Source organism: Aptenodytes patagonicus, chromosome 1, assembly GCF_965638725.1.
Source record: "Aptenodytes patagonicus chromosome 1, bAptPat1.pri.cur, whole genome shotgun sequence".
Classification (NCBI taxonomy): domain Eukaryota; kingdom Metazoa; phylum Chordata; class Aves; order Sphenisciformes; family Spheniscidae; genus Aptenodytes; species Aptenodytes patagonicus.
This window is the reverse complement of record NC_134949.1, coordinates 96633487-96658177: the sequence shown is the minus strand read 5'-3', so window position 1 is coordinate 96658177 and position 24691 is coordinate 96633487. Positions and strand designations below refer to the sequence as shown.

General features: G+C 39.6%; 1 protein-coding gene across 2 annotated transcripts in view; it reads right to left on the bottom strand.

The window, feature by feature from the left end:
* The window catches only part of ZPLD1 (zona pellucida like domain containing 1), a 70366-nt gene that overhangs the window by 5606 nt on the left and 40069 nt on the right, over positions 1–24691 (bottom strand). For both annotated transcript variants that reach the window (XM_076328844.1, XM_076328843.1), the window contains exons 3-10: positions 20484–20597; positions 14979–15199; positions 11731–11912; positions 10988–11060; positions 8270–8367; positions 3850–3930; positions 2839–3010; positions 1337–1445 (exon numbers count right to left, since the gene is read on the bottom strand). In XM_076328844.1, the coding sequence (XP_076184959.1) occupies positions 1337–1445; positions 2839–3010; positions 3850–3930; positions 8270–8367; positions 10988–11060; positions 11731–11912; positions 14979–15199; positions 20484–20589 (1042 nt within the window). In that variant the 5' untranslated portion in view covers positions 20590–20597. The remainder of the gene's footprint in view (positions 1–1336; positions 1446–2838; positions 3011–3849; positions 3931–8269; positions 8368–10987; positions 11061–11730; positions 11913–14978; positions 15200–20483; positions 20598–24691) is intronic.

Genomic DNA, 24691 nt, shown 5'->3' with positions numbered 1-24691 from the left:
ATTTATCCTTTCTTTGGGGTCATTAAACACCAGTGGACACATCTTTGTTTGCTTGAAGTTATGCAGTATTTAAAGGTAATCGATGAGTATCTTTTTTTTTTTAAATTGTAAAAATAGCATTCACAGCATTTCAATCATAAGCTAGATTACCTCATAGGGGTTGCTTATATAACAAGCTTTATCTAGTTTCCATTCCTTGCCTAAGGAAGCATTTCTTTAGCATACATGTTTGAGCAAATCTGTCATTCATTTCCCATAAGTACTCACGCATGCAACTTTGAAGTTAGTTCTTCTCACTTTTTCTTGACTAATCAGATAGCAGCAACTCAATTGGGACTATGTATAATGCAGAACAGAAATACTCATTTTCATTGCAGAAATGTTGCTTCTAACAGAGGGTATTTGTTCTAAAAACGGTCTCTTGCTAGATGGTTCCCTATTCTGGAGGGTCAGTTGTTCTCTTTGTATAAGTGGGCACAACCACTTTGCACATAAAGAAGGATTTTATTCTCAAGTGTTTCATTTTTCCTAGATAGGATTCAGTCCTGCTCTCAGCTTCCTAAATCTAAGACTGCTGAAATCAGTTGCTTAACTGCAACTACTTATAAATATCTGTAAACAGAATTTCTTAAACATTTTTCAAATATTTTGGTTTTATTATTTTGTCAACAGCAGTCACATAAATTCTTTTCAGAGACTGCAGGTTGCATTTAGAGCTGGTTGGGTTTTTTTTTTTTTGGGGGGGGGTGTTTTTTTTTTTTTAAACTTCGGCAATAAAAATAGAAATCATGGAATTTCACCCTGGATTTAAAGGAGTAGATTTTGGCCCACTCTGTTTAGAATTTACAATGTGTTTATCCTATTTCTTTCTTATAGCTAAAGGCTAAGCATAGCATGTATTAATTTTATGCAACACTTAGATAAAAACCCACAGGTGAAGCTGGAAGAAATGGTGAATAGAAAGTGACAGTGAATATTCATTAGCTGTCCAAATTAAATTGCAACACTGAACACAGTACCGTAAATTCCATTATCTTCAGTGAAATCTGACAAAAAAAGAAGTCAACCCACTGAGTTTCAGCTTTTATAATGGCCTTATATGCATAACAGTATCCCACAGTGATTTTACCGGGGTAGGGAGGAAGCATGTGAGCCGAACAGAAATATTAGCTCCAAATTTCTACCAAAGACTCCAACAGTAGGGAAAAAATACCCAGTAAACTCATGGAGAATCCAACCTTTCTCTAGGTCACTGCAAATTTATATTAAACTGCAAAACATTTCCCCAAGTCTCTGAAATTCCTGCGGTCCATAGAAGAAGTTTGTTCATTCCTACCACTTCTCGTAATGATGGGGCCAGCAGAGATTACAGCATTGCCAGAGGTGCTCTGAGGGCTCCAAGTTGTCTTCCCACCAGCGTCTCTTCTTTCTCTGTTACTGCAAATCTGAGCGGTTAATCAAAACAATCACAATTTCAGAGTGGAATGAAATTATTGCCCTTCTGTGCTTCCTGCTTTAATGTAAACTCTTTTATAAGCGATGCTACAACTTTGATTTTATTTCTTAGTATGCATTAAATTACTTTGCAATAAAAACAACTGCAATATTCCCTAGAAGTTTATCTTATAAATGCCCAGCTTCCCGTTTTATTTTGCCTCACTTCATTTACAGAACTACATTGCTGTTGTGTACAAGATCCATCTTACATTAAATTTTCAGTAGTTAATTTCCCAAAGCTTTGTTTACAGACAGTTTTCCCCAACAAATGTGTTTTGCTTGACTAGGGATAGACAACATGCTACAATCCCTATTCTAGCAAGCTTCTCGAGTTAAAGTTCACACATTTTCCATGGAGTTCTAAATAGCAATGACCCACATTAAAACAATCCCCAGCACTCTGTCATTTGGAATCCACCTTTAACATCTCTAACTTATCATCTACCTTAATCTTGGGTATGCTTCAACCAAGAGCATTTCTTTAATTTCAACTTCTTGTGAAAGAACTTCAAAAACCTCAGAGCATAAATTCAATAGAAACAATGAATTATTTAAAAGTGTAACATAAAAGTATAAAATAATGTACAAAATGTCAGAAGTATACTGAACTGATAGCATTTTAAAATTCTAAATCATAAGTCATTCAATAGGAAATGATACTGCATTCTGAAGACATCAACACTGAATATTCTGTCTTTATATGTTTATTTAAATGTTTCCATTTCCAAAACGTATTTGTCATTCCTGACACTCCTAAAATTAAATAATTCTTGAATTGAAACAACTTCATGAACTTCAACAAAACAGCAGTTTCCAAACTGTAAGGGAGGTGGCAATAAACTATAGGGGATGCAGTAATTTTTTTTTTTTTCACTATCAGAAACTCTTTCAAATTTTCTTTGTCAGTATAATGGCACTTACTATAGCTTTAAGTTTTCGATAAATTCTATTCTAAGATATTTCTGTTCATCCACTGTGATTGTGGATACCTTGTTTCTTAAATGCTATACTAAGAATATCAGCTCTGAAGCTGTCTCAGAGTTGTTACTTTTAAAAATTAATTAAGGACCAAAAGGTGAAGAAGTCATTTCTCAGGTGTTCAACAACCTGTGTTTTGCAGATCTAATATTATTCTGTCTCCGGATGACAATATTCATTGCCCTATTCTTTATTAGTTGTTTTACATTCCTTCAGACTCAAAAAACATTCTTACTTCAGACTCTACAAGTCACCTTCATTAGGTGCCATCCAAACTTCCATAGCATTTGTATGCAGAATAACCCCAGTGTGCCTATTTTATATCCAGATAATTAACAGCAACTTCCATCCACTGAAACTTACTGGCACAAGAAAGGGACAGTCATCTGCTCTGCACAGCTTTGTCACACAGTGAAGGAAGACCGTAGACATCTTCTGGTTCTTGTGCTTCACAAAGCGAAACACCTCAAATGAAAACCGGCCCATTTGGCTCTTGCCATTTTCAATTATAGTTGTTTGCGGGTCCTTGTCACAGCTAGTTTTTGTAGAGAAGATTAAAACTAGGATGAGCAGCTGTATGATTAGCATTTTGAAGCTCTTAGCTAAGAATAAGATAACTTAAGCAACAAGTTCAGTGCTTTAGCTCCTTGGAAAAGAACACAGCGCCCTTATGTCCAACATGGGCAGCCACAACCTGCCTGTTTGGCTGCACGGTCCTGGGCTGAAATGCATTCCTATAAAAACATTATGTTTTGTTTTGCAATATCACAGCTATAACCAAGGTACCATTTAATTCCAGTACCCAAAGAAACTTGAGACCTGAAGCAAAAAGTAATCAGGTATGCTAACCGGTATAGACAGGTAACTCCAAATGAAGACACTATCTCTCCAGCAACTGTCACTGATAAGATTTAATCTGAGATACTGCCAAGATGTTTTTCAAAGTTCCAATTCAAATAGATGTTATTACTGGGAGGAGAAGCAGGAGCATCTATTTATCTTTAATCATTTGCTTAACTGCTTTCCTGAACTGGAGTCTATGATGTTTTATATCACTGTCATTCACCACAAAGGTACCTTTGGTAAAATAAATGCCAGTTTAGCCATTCAGTTTGGGTGTTTATGGTATCTCTAGTAGAGCCATTTTAGATATATGCTTCTCTACCTTCATAGTTCTTACAACTTTGCACTTGCTTCTATGTTTATGTTCACAAACAAGATAAGTCCTGACATGTTATCTATAAGCCCAGCCTTCGGTCCTCCCCGATAATATTGCTTAGACTTTCCAGGCAGTTTAGAACACCACTATTGGAGAGATTTGTAACTGTTTTTAAAGGAAGGACCCACAAAACACGGGGTTTACACAGGACCTACCTGAAAAAAAGATCATATCGAAGATCATCGCTAGGATTACCAGATGGTGTGGTGTAACAGTAGTCCATCAAAACATTCCACCTGCACAGGGAGCAAAGTGATAGATGAGGGGAACTGGCAACATAGGAGTAGGGGTGGAGAGTGAGTGACATAAGATTAAAAGACAGTACAGGCAAGCATACAAACAGATAATGCAGGCTGTTACATTGAAGCTGAGTTACTGTATTTAACCGGTCATGTACAAGTCATCCTGCATTCCCAATATATCACCTGTTTCTTCCCATGACTTACAAAACTAAACAGCACAGCGTAGCAACAGAATTGTATAAATCAAATCATTTGGTTTCATGCAAGTCAACCACCATACCAACACACGTTGTGTACCTCCTCTCAGAAGTCATGGCCGCACAGGACTAGAAATCAAAGCCAACGGACTTTTAAAAGCTGTGCTGTTACAAAAATCTAACAGAGGGTGGAAGCTAACAGTGGGCTATCAAGGCCTGAACAAAGTCACACTGCCATTGAGTGCTGCTGCACCAGACATGCTAGAACTCCAATATGAACTGGAGTCAAAAGGCTGCCAAACGGTATGCAACAATTGATATTGCCAACGCATTTTTCTCGATCCCTCTGGCAGCAGAGTGCAGGCCACAGTTTGCTTTCATGTGGAAGGGTATCCAGTACACTTGGAATCAACTGCCCCGGGGTGGAAACAGTCCTACCATTTGTCATGGATCGATACAGACTGTACTGGAAGAAGGTGAAGCTCCCAAACACCTGCAATATATTGATGACATCATTGCGTGGGGCAACACAGCAGAGGAAGTGTTTGAGAAGGGGAGAAGAATAATCCAGATTCCTTTGAAAGCTAGTTTTGCTATAAAACAAAGTAAGGTCAAAGGACCTGCACAGGAAATCCAGTTTTTAGGAATAAAATGGCAGGACGGGCATCTTCATATCCCAATCGATGTGATCAACAAAATAACAGCCACATCTCCACCAACTAACAAAGAAACACAAGCTTTCTTAGGCGTCATGGGTTTTTGGAGAATGCATATTCCACGTTATAGTCTGATCATAAGCCCTCTCTATTGAGTGACCTAGAAGAACAATGACTTTGAATAGGGCCCTAAGCAGCAGCAAGCCTTTGAACAAATTAAACTGGAGATAGTTCGTGCAGTAGCACTTGGGCCAGTCTGGACAGGACAAGATGTGAAAAACATGCTTTACACATCAGCCAGGGATAATGGCCCCACCTGGTGCCTCCAGCAGAAAGCACCTGGAGAGACTCGAGGTCAACCTCTAGGGTTTTGGAGTCGGGGATACAGAGGATCTGAAGTCCATTACACTCCAACTGAAAAAGAAATACTAGCAGCATATGAAGGAATTCGAGCCACTTCAGAAGTAGTTGGTACTGAAGCACAGCTCCTTTTGGCACCTCAATCGCCTGTGTTCGGCTGGATGTTCAAACGGAGGGTTCCCTCTACACATCATGCAACTGATGCTACGTGGAGTAAGGGGGTCACACTCATCACACAACAGGCTCAAATGGGAAACCCCGCCTGCCCAGGAATTCTAGAAGTGATCACGGCCTCACCAGAGGGCCGAGACATCGGAGTGTCGCCAGAGGAGGTGACTCATGCTGAAGAGGCCCCTCTGTATAATAAATTACCAGAAAATGAGAAGCAGTATGCCCTGTTTACAGATGGATCCTGTAGTACTGTGGGAAAACATCAAAGGTGGAAGGCTGCTGTATAGAGTCCTATACCACAAGTCGCAGAAACTGCTGAAGGAGAAGGTGAATCGAGTCGGTTTGCAGAGGTGAAAGCCATCCAGCTGGCTTTGGATGTTGCTGACCAAGAAAAAAAGCCAGTACTTTATCTCTATACTGACTCATGGATGGTGGCAAATGCCCTGTGGGAGTGGCTACAGCAATGGAAGCAGAACAATTGGCAGCACAGAGGCAAACCCATCTGGGCTGCCGCATTGTGGCAAGATATTGCTGGCCGGGTAGAGAACCTGGATGTAAAAGCATCTCATGTAGGTGCTCACGTACCCAAGAGTAGTGCCACTGAAGAACATCAAAACAACCAGCAGGTGGACCAGGCTGCTAAGATTGAAGTGGCTCAGGTGGATCTGGACTGGCAACATAACAGTGAATTATTTCTAGCTCGGTGGGTCCATGACACCTCAGGCCATAGAGGAAGAGATGCAACATACAGATGGGCTCGTGATCGAGGGGTGGACTTGACCATGGACACTATTGCGCAGGTTATCCATGAATGTGAAACATGCGCTGCGATGAAGCAAGCCAAGCGGTTAAAGCCTCTCTGGTATGGAGGACGATGGCTGAAATATCAATATGGGGAGGCCTGGCAGATTGATTATGTCACACTCCCACAAACCCGCCAAGGCAAGCGCCATGTGCTCACCATGGTGGAAGCAACCACCGGATGGCTGGAAACATATCCCGTGCCCCATGCCACTGCCCAGAACACTGTCCTGGGCCTTGAAAAGCAAGTCCTATGGTGACATGGCACCCCAGAAAGAATTGAGTCAGACAACAGGACTCATTTCTGAAACAACCTCATAGACACCTGGGCCAAAGAGCACGGCATTGAGTGGGTATATCACATAGTTTTTTATATATATATATATTCTATATATACGTACTATATCATGCACCAGCCTCCAGGAAAATCGAACGATACAATGGACTGTTAAAGACTCCACTGAGAGCAATGGGTGGCAGGACATTCAAACATTGGGATACACATTTAGCAGAAGCCACTTGGCTAGTGAACTCTAGAGGATCTGCCAGTCGACCTGGCCCTGCCCAATCAAAACCCCTGCACGCTGTGAAAGGAGATAAGATTCCCGTGGTACATATAAGGAACTTGTTGGGAAAAACTTAGTGGGTAATGCAGAAGGATGGGGGAGTCCAATGTGTATCTCAAGGTGATTTAATCCTGGGTGATTTTAGTTGCATGTTATGGGAATTACTATAGCAGGAACCCCTTGTTGCTGGCCAGGCTAGGAGCAAGGGGAGGAGTTCATTGCAACGTTAAACCCTATAACCTGGCCCAAAGGAACCAGGGGTGGAGACTGTTATGGAAATCCCTTTAAATTGTTGTAGCCCATGATTTGAGTTGCATGTTATAGGAATTACTATAGCAAGAACCACCTGAACCAATGGAGGAGAAGCCTTACAAGAAGCAGTGCAAGTGCAGCAGTGACCCAACCTGAGCTGACTTTGGTGCCCAGTAACTCCATGCAACACACCACCTCTCCTGTCCTGAGTGACCACCATAACAGATGGAGCCCAAAGTCATGGACTAAATGAACTCAATAGACATTTTGTGGACATTTATGGACATTTTACAGACATTTCACAGGGGTGGTCCATAAACTAAGGGAATGATATCTGTGTATTATATCAAAGGATGGGAAGGGTGGTGGTGGTTAATGAGGATGCACTGGATAGCGTGAGGCCTGAGTATGACATAAATGGTATGAAATAAACGGTAGAGAATGTGCTGGTTTTGGCTGGGATGGAGTCAATTTTCTTCATAGTAGCTGGTATGGGGCTGTGTTTTGGATTTGTGCTGGAAACAGTGTTGATAACACAGGGATGTTTTCGTTATCACTGAGCGGTGCTTACACAGAGTCAAGGCCTTTTCTGCTTCTCACCCCACCCCTCCAGTGAGGAGGCTGGGGGTGCACGAGAAGTTGGGAGGGGACACAGCTGGGACAGCTGACCCCAACTGACCAAAGGGATATTCCATACCATATGACATCATGCTCAGCAATAAAACTAGGTGGAAGGTTGGCAGGGGGGCTGCTGCTCGGGTACTGACTGGGCATCGGTCGGTTGGTGGTGAGCAACTCTTTTCATTTGCATTACTTGTCTTTCTTAGGTTTTATTTCTCTCTTTGTTATTTTCCTTTTCATTACAATTTATTATTATTGTTGTTATAATATTTCAATTATTAAACTGTTCTTATCTCAACCCATGATTTTTCTCACTTTTAGCCTTGCAATTCTCTTCCCCCCCGTCCTACTACAAGGGGAGGGAGAGTGAACAAGCAGCTGTGTGGTGCTTAGTTGCCAGCTGGGGTTAGACCACAACAAAAGCCCTGGAGTTTCTCACTTGATCTTACAGAGGCCCTTTCTTAAATAACAGCAATATAGGATTTAAAGTATAATTCAGGAAAACGTTCATAATGAAGACAGCAGCAAGATATGCATTCACCATCAAGGACCTGATACCCTCCAGCTGATGGCAGTGATTATCAAACACCAACCATTATTTTAACATACAAAAGGCTATGAGGAAAGACAGTTGCTTCTAAATCAGAAAAATTTGCAACACCAAGAGCTAAATAGCAAGCAAGACAAGAAATAACATCCTTTATGGTACCTGCCATCAAGGTTGGTTGCTTTTACAGCTGCATATATTTTGGTTTTCAAAGGTAAACCTGTACTTGGAATAAGGAGCTGCTGGCTGTAGGTTGAATCCTGAAAAACAAACATTGCCTCAGTGTACCAGAAATCCCCCTGTAACAACCCATCTGCATCCACAGACTGAACCCCCGTCTAATTTTTCTGACCTTTCTACGTAGGACAGTCATTTACTTTGTCCTCCATAAGCGAAGAAGCAAAAAGCAGTGCCAGAGCATTTGCCTACAAGTTCGTCTGTAAAGATCAACAACACTTGACTGGCCTTATCCTATGCAATTATTTTGGGAAATCTGTTTATTATTTTATGAAGTGGTTGTATCAGTGATTAAAGAAAAGGTATCATTCATTGACACCTCAGTGTCTCCCAGCACCTACAGGCAAACAGCAGCTACTGTGGTTTTCTAAAGGAGGAGCTTAACTGGGTTGTCACAGTGTACCCTTTCCCAGGAAAGGCTGTTAAGGTTATTTGATTTAGTGGAGATAGCAATGCCACCAGGTTTTATATTATCTTAAGCTGTAGTCTGGGAGATGAAGAGTCAATGTTAGGAAACAACACTATAGCTAAAGTTTGAAAGTATGGCTGCTTGCAGCGAAGAGCCACATCTGTACACAATCCCTCACCAATACCAAGGGTGGACAGGAGCCTCGAGGTCCCCCCTAAAACCAGGACTCTCTAACAGGGACCAAGTGAGCCCACAGGATCAGAGCTCACAAGACCATGGGTGTCCCAACAGGCACGCCCAACCAGGCATACTGCAGGCAATGCACAAGCTGTCTGCGTACACACCCAGCCCTAGGATGTGAACCAGAAGGGCATATCCATCACTTGAATCTGCGAGCCTTAGCAGTATTATTCATGCTAGTGCTACTCACTAGAGTAATACAACTGAAATCAGAAGGATAAGACACCACTGTTCACGGTCGACTTGTAAACTCACTGGGGTAGGGAGGATGAAAGCCCAGCTTGGCATGTGGTATTTGAGGAAAAAATGTGCTCAGTACAAGCATCAATAGCATTTATACCTGATTGTGTGCAGAACTGGGCCCTGAAAGGCAGCAAACGTGGTGGTCGATGCTTGGCCTGACTGAGAACTTTGGCTACCCTCACCCTGCCCCATCTTTTTGGTCACAGGTTTATTTAAAAATGAGAGAAGTATAATCTTCATTTTAACAGATTATAGGTTGTTATTTGGCGTTCTGCTCCATCAAACAAACATGTTTTTTTTTTAAGCATGCCTTTGGAAAAATGTCCTGTTACAATATTTATAGCTCATTACGTTCAAAGCATAAAGCATTGACTTTTAAATCAGTTGCATGAATTATAACTCAGCATCATGATGGCATGAATAATAATGCAAAAAAATCGGATTCATAATTTACAAAAATGTTGCTTGATAGATTGAAAAATTGATATTTAAATCAGGTATTTAAAATGTATGAATAAAAATTTTAATCAACATGAAAATATCATTTCAGGGATTAATGTTGTTAAGTAGAGGTCCGTGCATTTTTCACGTTTTACTGTCACCATCTGTATTTACATAGTAAAAGCTTATACAATAATGCATATTCAAGTTAAATTATCTAAAACATATGGAAGAAGTGAGAGTTGAAAGCTGTTAAAATTAATCCTTAAAATCTTGAATGTCCACACAATGAGGCAACAAGTACAGTGGGCTATAGGTTTGGAACAAATCCCACACCCCTCATTACAGTTACAGATGATCAAAACACTCTGATGAGGCTTGAACATAAAAATACCCCAGCAAAAGTGCTACAGTTTATTGCTAAGGGAACTGGTCTAGAATATTTTCACAGAATTCTACAGAGTACTCTCTGTATCAGTACAATGTACCTATACACATACACACACACATATATATAAATACGCGCGTGCACACACATATATAAATATGCACACACACATGCACATATACACAATAAATGCAAACACAAGTATGCACTCTGGAGTATGATTATTATTATTACTACAACCGATTATTCACATGGCACTACAACCTGAAAGCCAGAGCTGTAAATTGAGGAACCGTATAAATACAGGACAAAAAGACTGTGTGTGTCCTCAAAGACCAGCCATATCAATACGGACAACAGGTACACATGCAAATGAAAAGGACAAGGGAACTCAGAGATGAAAGTTAAGGCTGAGGGGAGACCTCATCACTCTCTACAACTACCTGAAAGGAGGTTGTAGCGAGGTGGGTGTCGGTCTCTTCTCCCAAGTAACTAGCGATAGGACGAGAGAAAATGGCCTCAAGTTGTGCCAGGGGAGGTTTAGATTGGACATGAGGAAAAATTTCTTTACTGAAAGAGTGGTTAAACATTGGAACAGGCTGCCCAGGGAAGTGGTTGAGTCCCCATCCCTGGAGGTATTTAAAAGATGTGTAGATGTGACACTTAGGGACATGGTTTAGTGGGCATGGTGGTGTTGGGTTGACGGTTGGACTTGATGATCTTAGAGGTCTTTTCCAACCTCAATGATTCTATGATTCTATGAAAGATGCCCAGATGAAAGGCCTGGTTCTTCATGGGAGGAGTGGGAAGGGAATAGCAAATAATGAAGACGAGTCAATACTTCGCTCTGCTAATCCAGTTTGCACCCACATAGTGCAGAGATGGATTTAGTCCAGGTCACACTACTGTATTTTATACTCACGTTGTAAAGCAACAAATTCAAAGTGCTGATAAATGTACCATTGTTCTCTCTTACAGAAATAGCAGCTGATGACCTACAACAGAACCAGAAACCAAAAACTATCATGAAGAAAGATACCTTTTTTTTGTGTTTACGTACTTCAGTGTTTTTTATTGTTAAAAAAACTCAACGAGTCATGTCACAAGGAGTTAAATTTATGCATTTGGGTTATAAACTTCAGAAATAGGAATGTATAGTGGAAACACTGACAGAACCTTAACTATGCAGGAAGTAATGGATACTGTTGAAAACATGAATCAGAAAAATAATTAGCAGAGAGGCAAAGTGACAAAAAGGAACCCACTTTTCATGATGTACAAGGTTTACTCATTGAAATATTTTCTCTTGCATTCTATATTCACATGCTCACAAACTATTTCATGAAGAATTTCCATTTTTTTGCTGCTACCATCTTGTCATCAGAACATCTGAATTTTAAGGGAAGTTTTACATTATCTAAGGCTCTCTTCATAAAGGCAGCTCTTCATAAACTATGTTATCTCACACAATGATGCTACATTTTCCTTTGCATCACCTCTTCTTTCAGTGCTTCTTCATTTCCCTTTACTCCTGCACAGCTAAAAATCGCTGTTGACAATACTGCTATGGCATGCATAAATTTAGGGGTGTGTGCATACATACACATACATATGGGCTTACATAAACATTTGAATGAAACACATAGAAATGAAAAGCACACTTACGAAGCAAGCTGGGTATTGTTAACCAAGTACTCCAGTGGATAGCTACAGCTAAATTTGTACAGAAGCCCAGGCAAATAGCTGATAATCGTTGGTGGGTCTGGCGTATCAATATAGCCTGAAACATTACCTATCTGTACCACTGAGGTATTTCCATAAGCATTGATACCTCGAGCTGAGGATACCTATTGAGGGAGACACAAAACAACTATTATCAGAAAGTTAACTGTGGAACAAAAGATACCTAAGGACACTGATGCTTTAGCCCATAATTTACCCAGAGAGATCTTCAAAAATTAATTTAGTTCAATAACACGTTCCCTGTGTTCTGTTTTTCACCTCCCCAAAATCATGCACGTACAGTTCACAATTGATATCCCTGTTCTTAAAACAGACTTGAGCAACGTTTGAAAAAAACCTGATGAATACTTTTTTTCTGAGCATTCCCAGTGAATTCACATGATTACTGGGAAAAGCTGAAGGAACTTTTCTATTAGTTAAAAAATATTAGCTTAAAATGAGCTTCTATATGCAATAATAAAGTCAATACACAAACAATTTCATTCACAGAAACAATACTCTGTCACTCTTGAGCTTTGTTTTTGACACATCAAAACCAATGTACTTTATAAGCAGATACAAGCCAAATAGCTGAACTTTGAGTCTGTGTTTTTGTCTACATTATACATCTCTAAATCTAAATTATAAACTATATGCAAAGAAACACTGTCAGAAATGCAAGAGGTGAAAAGTAATACAACCTTAATGCCAATGCAACCTTCATTCAGCCCCTGGACTCGCACTATCCTGTGTTGCTCAGGCTCAGAGAGTGTGCAGAGCCAGCAATAACATGCAGCTCTCCAGAAAACTGAAGGATACCTTTTCCTCCTGGTAGCAGCCCAGCCCCACTCCATCTGTAGCTACTGATCTGAATAAGGGGGTGGTTTGAAAACAGCAGATAAGTGTCACAAATTACTTTCTCAGTAGGCACATACACAATAAGGCCAATTAACATGGCACTAGACTTCCACAGTAGCATTTCCTTTGTATAACTATGAGCAAAACATGTGTTTTCAATAGCTTTAGAACACACAGTTTCTTAAAAAGCCATTTCGTTATGGAAGAATCATGCTGAGGTGCGCATGAGTTGTAACATTTTGCACTAAGTAGCACAGGATACACAGCAGGTATTTTGATTTCTTTGGCTACAGAAAAAAAGGCTAGAAGACAGATGCAGCCATACACTTTGCCAACAGTGTACCTAAACATTTGCTAAATGGCAGGAAAATGATGAAAATCCAATTTCCTAGGATCTATTCCTTGCCTAAAAAACACAGGCTAGAGCACTAAGGTAGTATAGCCAACTACAGCTCTGTTTAGCTTCCTCACCACCCCACCCCCCAAAAAATAAAAAGTTGTCTGCCGTTATTACAGACAGACCTGGGTTTTACCTGACTTCTGCCTGAACTGTTGTCTTTCCTTTACTCATTGAAAATTAGTTTGAAGGTCTTTGCTGCGAAACACAGCCAAGAAATGCATGGGATTGTACTACCCCAGTGTGGGGAACATGGTAAGAAATGCTCCCTGCTCCTCTATGCTCTTTGTGGCACAGCATGCATAAACAGAGAGGATGAGGGGAATTTCTGGTTATATTTTTAGCAGCTGCTACTGTGTATCCTGTACAGCCTTGTGGGGGGCTTCATGGGGAGCTGCAATTATTTGGACTTACCAGACTGTTGGTTTGGTTGTTTTTTTTTTTTTTTAAAAAAAACCATCAAGCTCTTACAATTATAATCAAATAGTAAGTTCAGGGAGTTTACAACGTGACCGACTCCACAGGAACAGGAAAAAGTTGCTTCCTGGCAAATTCTTCTAATGCAAGTCATGGAGCTGCTACAGCTTTTCAGGGGAAACGGGAAAAGAGAATCTTGAACTTGCTGAACTGTTTTTTGTTGAAATTTTAAAAAAAAACTCAGCCTGAGGCAAATAGGTCACAGAGCACATCGAATATTTCAGCCCAGTTTCAGAAAATTATTAGCAACAGAAAACAGGAGATTGTTACAAAAACTGGCAGGTATCATCAAGTGCAAGTATGAATTCCAGACAGAATATAAGCCTTAAAAATGATACATTTTTATACTTGTTTTCGTAAGTTATTCACAGATACTTTGATACAAGTCATCACTGCTTGTACAGTGTGATATACACACAAACTGTACACCTCTCTTCTCCCTTGATTCAGAAGATTTGAGACCTGACTTCTCCCCTCCCCCCATTCAAAGCGAGATAGTTTCATTGAAGAAAATGAAATTATACTGGTACGAAACAGACTTCAAAGTCAGCTCCTGGATCAGATTCTGGTTCCAAAATCTCACCCACAGCTAGGGATTAGATTTAGTCATTAGCTGTACAAAGATGTGCATTATCCATGCCTGAAACAGCAACATAAAATGTAGACACTGAAGTCACACCCCCAGGCAAAACACCGTAGCACAGAGTGGCTGTGCACTAAGAGATCAGAGCTGAACATACAAATCTGAACTTCAGTCCCACATCTTGACTTTTTTGTCATGAATTGAGTGCATAGCTTAGATAGCCTTTTTTGTGTGTGTGTGAAACATTCAAAATTTGCTTGAAAACTTCAGTTTGTTGCCAGGCAGTTCCATATTGTGCTGAGATCTTCCAAGGAGGTGCAAGACCTCAAGGCACTGCTAGCAGAGGTGTTTACTGTGGGTTGGGCCCTCTGACCAGACTATCTCCCCTGAGACATTCAGTCACTGCCTTATCACAGAACATATAAGATCAGTCAATCAGTCAGCAAGCCCCTCTCATATGAGAGCACAGAAGTAGGTGCCCAGACTATAACTCTCATCTACCTAACCCACTCTTAAAAATATTTTACTTTCATTTTCCAAGTGGGTGTTTGAAAAGTTTCAGCAAAATTTAAGGCATGTTCAGCAAAAGTTTTAAAAATGGCTTGGAAAAATCTCATTTTTCCACTGAAAAAAATATTAAAATGAAAAATATACTTTCCAATCAGAGGATAAATGTGTGTCCCACCACATTTTCTCATTAGTAATCAAGATTATAAATTACCGACTTTCTCTGGTTTTCTTTGATGTATGCAACATATTGCTAGCTGGGCAAGACAATGTAAACATTATTTGTAAAAGATACAGTGCTGTCAAGGCCATTCACTTGATCCTATGTATAAACAGCCATGCTACAATTTCACTTTGACCTTGTCTTACCACTAAAGTGTTTCCACAGGATTCCAAAGTACTCAGATTGATGATGAAAATGACCACTGCTGGAAAGGTGTTGTTATTGATGAAACCCCTGCAGTGGGCATCCCCATGTTTCCCATTCAGTGCCAGATCTGTCTCAGAATAACCAGAGAAAAGAACTGTGCAAAAATTTATCTTCATAGTAATTGTCTGCACTCCACAGAAAACATTGATATCTCGTTCAGCTGCAAGAAAAATACAGGGAAAGACATTGTAAGAAGATGTATTTCAGCTAACCTCCACGTAATTATTGTAGAAGTTAGTCTAGTGTTGTAACTCCTGATCAAATCAATTTTTAGACCCCAGTCACAGCAAAACATTGGAATATAAAGGTCAGAATTGCATTATTCTGAAGAACAGATTTGACTCTACAATTTCATTAAAGAGAAAACAATAATTAATATGGTAACGTAGTACACCATGCAACAAAACCATTATTCCAAAATTCCCCAGCAAATCATTCAGTAGCACATTCATAAACTGAAGCACTGCGACAGAGTAGAAAACAGCAAGTGGTTAAGTATTTGGAGTCCGATTAAACAGCCTGCTTCTGGAACAGAAATTTCCAGCAATTTTGAGAAACTCAGGAGGCCGAGCTCTGCCTTCCAGCCCACTCTGGCATGGAAGTCGGGTGCGTTTGTCTGAGGTTGTCTGGACTCTACTTTGTATGAGACCACAGTCTCAGGCTGTGCAGACTTTGAAGTACAATCAACAGCATATCAGAGCAATTTATTATCATATCTTTAAAGCTGGTTTGTTTTGTTTTTTTAAGAACCATCAACTTTAGCTTTAATGAAAAATCAGTTGGCTCTTGAAAGACAATGATCGATACTACAAAGCGTCTTGCAATCTTTCATTCTGTACATTATGACAATACAAAAGACCTAGAAAACAGCAATTGTTACAACTGATCAATTTTTGAACAACAGCAAAAAAATCTTCTTGGATGAATTTGACCTTTTATTCAAAAGTTCTGAAGATTTTTATGTACTTGAATGGAAAAGCATCAGGTTAGGATATAGGCCAAGCAACAGTTTGTTTTGCTTTAGAGCTATAACGTAGCTTTTCTTTAAGCTCTTCTCTGTCCGTAGATGTTTGGAGGGGCTATTTTGGTCCCCTAGTGCTTTACAAAAAGACATACTGCACCGTGTTAAACACAGGCATTACTCCTTTATATAACAACTCATTTATTACATCTGCTCAAAGATTAAGTGCTATTAAGAACTGCAGAACTACTTCAGTCAATACTATACCATTAAGCCTGCTGAAATGAATTGTTTCACTGCATTGTCACAACAGAGAGGAAATGAAATCTCCACTGCAATGAACTAGCTCCCCCCCCCCCCCCCCCCCCCCCCCCCGTGGTACAGGAGCACAAGCAGTTTAATTTAGACAGCTTTAATGGTGGCTTTAAAGTCAAAACAATCAAGTGCAGGCTAAACTCTGTCCTGAGTTAATGTGGCGATAAATGTTACTCACTGGGTGTAAATTTGGGCAGAAAAGTATTGGAGGCAAGACAGGAGTTGAAGTGATTTGGCATGATTCTCCTGGTTTGTACACATACATAATTCCACTAACATAACATACAAAGATCAAGAAAAAACATGCCTTGGTATTCACTACATGAGAACTGTTATGATCCATTTAATGGGTATACTAAGGTAGAGGGAACAGTACAAAAAGGCAAATGGCAAAGTGCGCCTTTACACTTATTTGGACAAATGCACAAACAGTCAGATTGTAACAAATTGCAGCATGTACTATAAAGTAGCTCAGTTAATTTTATAACTCTCTTCAAGCCTTTTAAAAAGCAGGATGTTACTTTACCTGTTAAGGTACCATTACCACTTGCAAAATTCTCATTTGACACTAAGGGAAATGAGACCATACAGTACAAAAACCACCTTTGTGCTATACAGGAGGATAAATGACCTTTCCAGACTGAACCTTTTCTGCCCACTACTTTACAAGGAAGTATTGTTGCCAAATTAGTCCACTCTGGAATTAAAACAACATTATTTATTCAGAAATTAATCTGAAACCAGGTTCAAACAGCTCTAATACTCCTTTAGATGCTAAACATCTAGCTCATTTCTTGTGAATTTAGAAAGGTAAATATTATTCCTATATACATACAAGTTTAAACAAAAAGTATTCGCATTCCTGCAGTAAAAGCTTCCGGTTTTCTGAGTAAGAGAGGAGCAAAGGTTTGAAGGTTAGCTCACCCAGCTGATGGGGCCTTAAATGCAATGACCTCTTTGTCATAAAGTTTCCATACAGGCAAAGCACTTGGCTTCTTTCTGACTCAAATCATACAAACTACCTATAGGTAGTACTGAGTCAACAGTACTCACAGGGGTGTCGCATGCAAAACAGAGTAAAGCTCAAGAGGTACATAGATACTACAGTAACAGAGACCATCTTAAATCAAGGACGGACCCATGGCAACATGAGCCAAATGCTGACAGCTCCACTGCCCCCTTCTGCTCTGGTACCCTTCCACACATTGCCAAGACTTGCCCAGAGCAGACAGCAAAAAACCTGTAGAGGTCTAGAGTTTGCCACAGAACACCATTGACAAAAGTCATTCTACCAGAAGAGGCATGCAAAGACTTTTAAAGTTCAAAACCAGCTTCTCTGCATGAGCCTCCTCTTTGATCAAATCACTGCTTTGGTAGTGAATTAAAATGCATAGTGTATGTGAAAAAGCTGCAATATTTTCTTAGCTTCTACTAAGTTCTCAGTATGTACTTACAGCAAGAGCCCCCTGAATCAAAACTGTGTGTTTCCCATCTGAAGACAGCCAGACTGCTATGGCTCCATCCCCCCAAAGCCTTCTAAAAGCTATGCTTTACTGCAATGCAGAACTAAAGCTTTTTTCTCCAGGCAACTCTCTGAAGGATGGCAGGATCTGACCTTATTACATACTCTCTAGAACACATCTTGCTTTTGGTATAAAATGTCACAGAATTTTCAATCTACCAAATATGGGTGTTTTTTCTTCATCCCTGCTAACTATTGCATACCTACTCTAAAATAAACCCACAAACTACAGAAACAAAAGTCCTGCCTGATTATTTATCATCCTATTTACGCAGCACCATCCCTATGCAAGAGTCACCCAAGCAATGAATGATAAAAGCACAAACAAATGAAAAATGGATGAGCTCCAAGGTTCCTTTAGGAAGACTTAATTTCTCATCCTTGCTGAAGATCACTTCCATTCTTCACAGCATTTAAAGAAAAAGAGCAGGCAACTTCAAAACCCAATGGCTTCTCTGGTATCTGCACACCACAGACCTCAGCAAAAAAGTCTATTCTCGACCCATGTTTGGAATTTCAGCTGACAACAGTGAAGACTTCTTGTGTGGAACAAACAAGGAACAGGAAGAAAGTCCTATCCATAACCAGGCTCTGTGAGCAGTATCTCAGCCTGGAGGATGCTTGTTTTGAAGCGTTCTCTCTTTTGACACCTCTCTCACCACTCCCCTTACATTTGAATTCTGGAGGCAGTCAGGCCAGCACCCTCAAAGCCACAGCCTGAGCTAGCGCTGGGGAAGCAAGCGTAGCGAGGGCAAGCCCCTTCTCCCCACAGAGGCTCTCTCACCCATCTTCTGGGGTTCTTGAACCCAGAAACAGAGCTCCAGCAGCCTCACTCAGCTCCACCAGCTCCAGCCCATCACATAGAAGTCCCTTCTGCATACTGAAAATAATACCCGTCAAATTTTGGGACAAAAGGGTTTTCTGTTTTTTACCTCTATCTCAAATACACAACTAACAAGCAGAATTATTTTTCTTTCCTTGCTCTCAAAATCAGCACTAAGACAGTTAATTAAATTCCAACCTTTGAATCTCTACTGCTTGAGATCACAAACAAGAAAGAGCAGGACTCCGACTCTCAGCTCCTATGGGCAGTGCGGGGTGATTAGCATTTATTTTAAAAAAAAAAATCTGTTTACTTGTAACCTAAATAGATTTTCTCCCAAGTCCCTGAGATTTGGCAGACATGGAATCCGATATGAGCCTTTTTTATGAGGCAGAACTGCAAGTGGCCCCTAAATACCCACAATAAGAGGTGGATTCAATTCACAGCTATCACATTGCAAATATAAAACCTTGGCACAGGGTTGGTGCAAAAAGTAACCAGAGAAATATTTAAAAAGCACAGAAAGAGGAATCTAAACTTCCCTCTAGCTGTTACAATCCTTTCAAGAAGCCTGAAACAGAAAAACAATTACATGAAAAACTACAAAAGGTAGATCTGAGGGAAGCGGGCACAATTCACCCACACTTTTGAGGCAAGCCTGTAAAACTTTCACCTAAGAAGGGAAATATAGAAGTAGTTTGTGAAATACTCAATTAAACAGTGATTTTTGTCAGGGATGGAAACAACATATTTGATCTTCTTTGCATATCTTATTTCTCTACTCTTCATATTCACATCAATTAAGTGAACAAGGATCAAACCCACTGTTGGTCTTTATGTCAACAAAGCACCTAGCAATGCGATGGCAACACAGGAAACAATAAACAGACTGTAGGCTTTCTGCTGACTTAAGTTTAATAAAAGAGCTGATCCTTCCTGAAAAAAATCAAAACTATTATTATTCAGAAAGCAACAACACTGAAAGGTATTACAGCATAATACAATACTGAGAGTTCATCACTATACTGTTCAATTCAGTTGCTACCTCAGAAACACAAGATGTGAGCAAGCCAGTATTCACCACCTTTTTTATTATTATTATTCTCTCCAGAAAACAACTGAGGCAGGAAGGATAAGCAATGTAACAGAGACTAAAAACATTCTTTAGCAGAGTAAACCCTGATACACATGCCACTAAGAGTGAAATTTCATGTCTGTTTCTCATTGTATTAACAGCTCTGGACATCTGATGTCTCCAAAACAACTTAATTCCCATTTTCTCACCGGCATGAGTGTACATCATACAGATACATCCTCTTGCTTCACCCGTCCCTAACCAAGCACTTAATGTTGAAGTGAGGCACTGAATTTTGCCATCGATTTCATTTTACTCAAAAATAGATATATATTTCTTTATTTAATTAGAAGGACATAATTATATTCTCTTATCCAGATAAAACATGAAAGAAAACCCAGTTAGAAGTTTCAGACTCCTAAATCTATAGAGAACATTTCCAACCATGTGACCTCTGGTGAATTTCTTGGACAGGATAGAGCTCTGGCAAAAGCAGGTCGAACCCCACTGATGCGAGGGGAGTTGTATTCATTACTACTAGGCTGAATTTGACCCATTGTGCAATTAAGAAGAAAGTAAAGTGCAACATTAGAGGAGTTTCATTGTCACCCAGACAGTTAACACTCACTTAATGTGGAGTTCTACCCCCAGGCTTCAGACATCTTTAAAGCTCTGTATTTAAAAATAAGCACTGCTTTGAACCAAGACAATAAAGAAGCCATTAGAAAAAAGTCTATTAAACACTTACCAGGAAACCTGCTATGGAGGTTAGCATCACAGTTGTATCCATTGAACTGAGCAGTCACTGAAAGCACTTTAATCGTCAGCAGGAGCAGTAACCATACCTGTTCCATTGCAAAACCTAGCAAAACATTAGGTGGTTATTACACACATCTGTTCATTGCATTAAAGATGCTTACTGCAGACATTTAACCGCTCGGGAGGTGATGGTCTGCAGCAAAGGAATTGGGGATAAAGCTCACAAGCGTATGGGAAAGAGGCCACAGGCAGCAGGGCCCATTTCTCTACTTCTGAGCAATGTGTAATTTCTATTAACTTCTACAGCTTTTAATCAGAACTTGTGGCAAAAAAGGTACTCAAGGATGGTATGAAAGAGAAGGAAAAAAATCCCTAAAATATATTGATAGATTAGGATTGCTTAAATATTTAAACTCCAACAGCTTTTTAACATTTCAGTGTACAAATTCTTTGAGAAAGACATCTTAGAACAATAGTTTTATTTTAGCCAAGTCCTTGAAAACCATACAGATAAATGGCTTGCTGAGCAATTCTCAGGCTCAAGGTCCTAGAATAAAAATTAGTTCATATCTGTTTGCCAAAAAGCTGTTCTTTGAAGCAGGCATGCAATTGCATTGAGCTCATGCACAGAGTTGGCACAGACGCTTGCATCTACTTGAATTGTATCTGGCAACCAGACCAGGAGATCAGAACACATGAATTTCTAGTGTTTTGAGTAATTACTCCTCTTGGGAGGAAAACTCCAAGGGGTAATACCTGTGGTATTTAGCACAACCAAAAAAGTATCTGATTCATGCTTTTGTCAAAAATAACCCAAAATATTGAGATTTTTATCCGTGAATCCAAGTGTTACTGATTTTTTTTTCTTTAAGATTTTGTAATCCTAGAAAATATCTCTGCTGATGTGGACCTCAAATGCAGCAATGCTCTCCATTTGCCTAAAGAGGAACTGAGCAATTCTAAGATTTAGGAGGTTTGCTTTCTCTGAGACTATAGATACAGAGATGCTGATCATCATCTTTCTGCAAGTGGACATCAAAGAATATTTGTAAACGCCATAGATGCAGCACACCTAAATGCAGCCATATCTGGCATAGCAAGTGGCTGTCATGCATTGCTGAGAAGAGCTGGCAACAGCACACGGAGGGAACATCTGGGACAAACCCTCACTCTTAACTGGATCTTTAATGGCTACACAGAGGTCTAAGCTAAAGTCTGCTCAAATTAATAGAAAGGCTTCCACTAGTTTTCAAACCAGGCTCACAGAGTACACAAACCTAGGATTTAAAGCCTTGTGTTGAAAGACAGACCCATAGAGGACACTCCCAAGTGCTCCTTGTCAGCAAACAAATCAACTACAATAAAGCATCAAACTCTACTAAAAAGTCAGAGAGATGTCCAAATGTCCGGCCATTCACTCCCGTGTAATTCTGCTTGGAAGTACATGAAATAAAAATGGAGAATTGGAATTGCCAGCTTCCTGCTAAGCATGCATGTTTTGTAAGTCAGGTATAACTTTTCCTATCATATCCAAAAGCAGTTTTGCTAGCAAGTTCTGCACAACTTCCTCAAAGCATGACCTATAGCAACAATGCAACCTCCTTTTAGTTTCAGGTGGATACAAAACTCCAAATGAAAGCACTCTTTGACCCTCTACTCCTTTTCCATTAGATTTCTGTGGAGGTTGACAGCACTTGCAGCTAATGCTGATGAAGAATTGTGAAAACATAAGAAAGAAAATAAAATTCCTAACTGGGTTGCTATGAAACCTCTGTATTTTCATGATCTCCTCACCCTCTCCATTACTCTCAGATGGAGAAGTAAGGTGGTGTTTTGTTTGTTTGTTTACTATGAAACTTCATACTTTATTTTGAAAGAAACATTTTTTCCTTTGGAAAACTGGCATTTCTCCAGCGTACTGGAGCCTTACCTCTGCTTGTACAACAGTTACATCGATAAAGTGGCTATTACTGTTCTGTTGTATATGAGCTGGTTTCTAATGTCCATTACAATGGTATAAATCAAGGGCAATTTACCAAGATCTAAATCTGACTTCAATTTTCTAACTGCCACAGTATTTTTTGCTACCAAAAAAAAACTGTTTGAAAAGAATTTAATGAAAGATTACACTGACAAAGCTGTAGCTATTATTTTAGATGAAAAGCAGAACTTACAATAAATTCTAAAATTTTAATTATTAAACTTAACTTCTGCTGCTGCATTTCAGAGGAAGGAGAGATGATTGCTAACGAACAAAGCTGAATTAAGACATTAAGTATTTATAGCATTAGTTCTCTAGCTGCATTCAGAACAAGTCAGATTTTAAACACGACCAATAGTGTCCTACTTGCTTTCTGGCTATTGACTCATCTGCATATTGATCAACATGCAGATCCACATCCACAGTTGAGCTGACTACTGCTGATTTCAGTTAAATAAGTTAGGAACTTGCATTATTTTTCATTTCTCAAGAGAATTGCAGGGCTAGAAAGCACCCTGACAGGCCAACCTCGCCTATCTGCCCACCCCAGCAAGAATCAAGGCAGCCATTCCTGCTTTTCCAGCCTGTTCTTAAAGGCCTCTGGCAATTTATTTCTCAACAGAAATTTCTAAAACTTCAGTCCCCCAATTGTATAAGGCATCCTAACCAAAAGATTTGTACCATACTGATACTGCTGAACATTTCATCCAATTAAAGAAAAAAGCACCAAATTTTTATCAAAATAGTAACAGGAACATCATAATCTTATTGCCTGTAGATGGATGTGAAAATTCCATGTACAAAAAAAGGAAGGTAATATGCAAGTGTCAGGAATAGGGTGATTTATAATCCAGGAGTCACCAAGTTCATATGGAAGATATTTGCGTTTTTTCTTCAACGTAGTATGCAATTTTTTAAGCCTTTTTTGAGAAATAGAGCTCTTGGTGCTTTCCAAAATAAAGTGCTTCTTTGGTCTAGTGGCAAACATATTTGGCTGTTAAGACGACTTTCATGATTCCAAAGATGCCAACACATACCGCAAGGGAAATGTGATCCTTTCTATCTACGAAACTCTTAATTGACAAACCCATACCAGGTTTCACTGATGTACCCAGAGCTCTCTTCTATGTTCTTCAGACCTCGTCTCTGGTTTTCTCTGCTGAGCATCTTCAAGGATCTTTCAATGTTTATATGATTTACCACGTTTTGCCTATGACATTCACAGCGTAGTGCTTAGACTCACTGAAATGCCCAAATCACCCCAAAAAATCCTGTCATAGTCACTTAAATAATTTTACTTCCAAATGTTTCTGCCTCCACCCATCCACCTAAGGATCTCTTCCAAACAAGGTCTGGTATTTTCTGTTTAGCAAAGGAACCATTCTTTCCCTTGACTTGGGGGTGGAGGTAAAAATCCATGTGCAGGACTTCCATTAACAATAAAAGAAGACAAAAGAAGTTGTCACGTGACAACTCTCTCAAGCATTACTAGAACAAAAGAGCTTTAAAGGCCCGGTATAGACAAAGACACAGTCAGGGATTTAAAGACCTACCAAACAGGGTTAACTAAATCATTTCAGAGACCGTGGTTCACATAGATATCTAAAACAATCAATTCGAAGGAAAAACAGCCCAACATATCCAGGTTTCCATGTAATAAAATTAGAACAAACTTCCAGAATGCTGAAATAGTCAGGGTATGAATCTCTGCTGAATCAGAGTTGTCTATATATTCAGCACTGAGTCACAACTGCAGGTCTTAACTGTTCTGTGCTGCGTATCATTGAAGAGTACAAAGAGGTAAGAGTTGCAACATGCAGTCCTCAGTTTGTTACCATTTTACAAAGCCCTTATCCCTGCTTTCATAAGCTTCACCATGTCAGAAAACCTGCACAAAATTTCGAAGTAAAGATGTTTATGATTTAAACAAAAGCCATTTTGCAATCAATTTAGGAATTTAATTTCATGGAGAAGCAGTGGGTTGACCTATCTAGATTTCCTCTTCTTTTCTCTCTTATTACCTGACATTCATTTCTCTTCTTCACCCATCCTCTCTAAAAAGATCTTAAAAAATTTTCAACATTCACTGATTCAGCCCTACATTTTTATTGAAATTCATTTATGAACCAGTTCTGACTTCTGAGTCAGACTTATTTCAAATATTCATTCTGTATTTTATGAGAATATCCTATAATCTATTGCTTGTTCTCTATTTT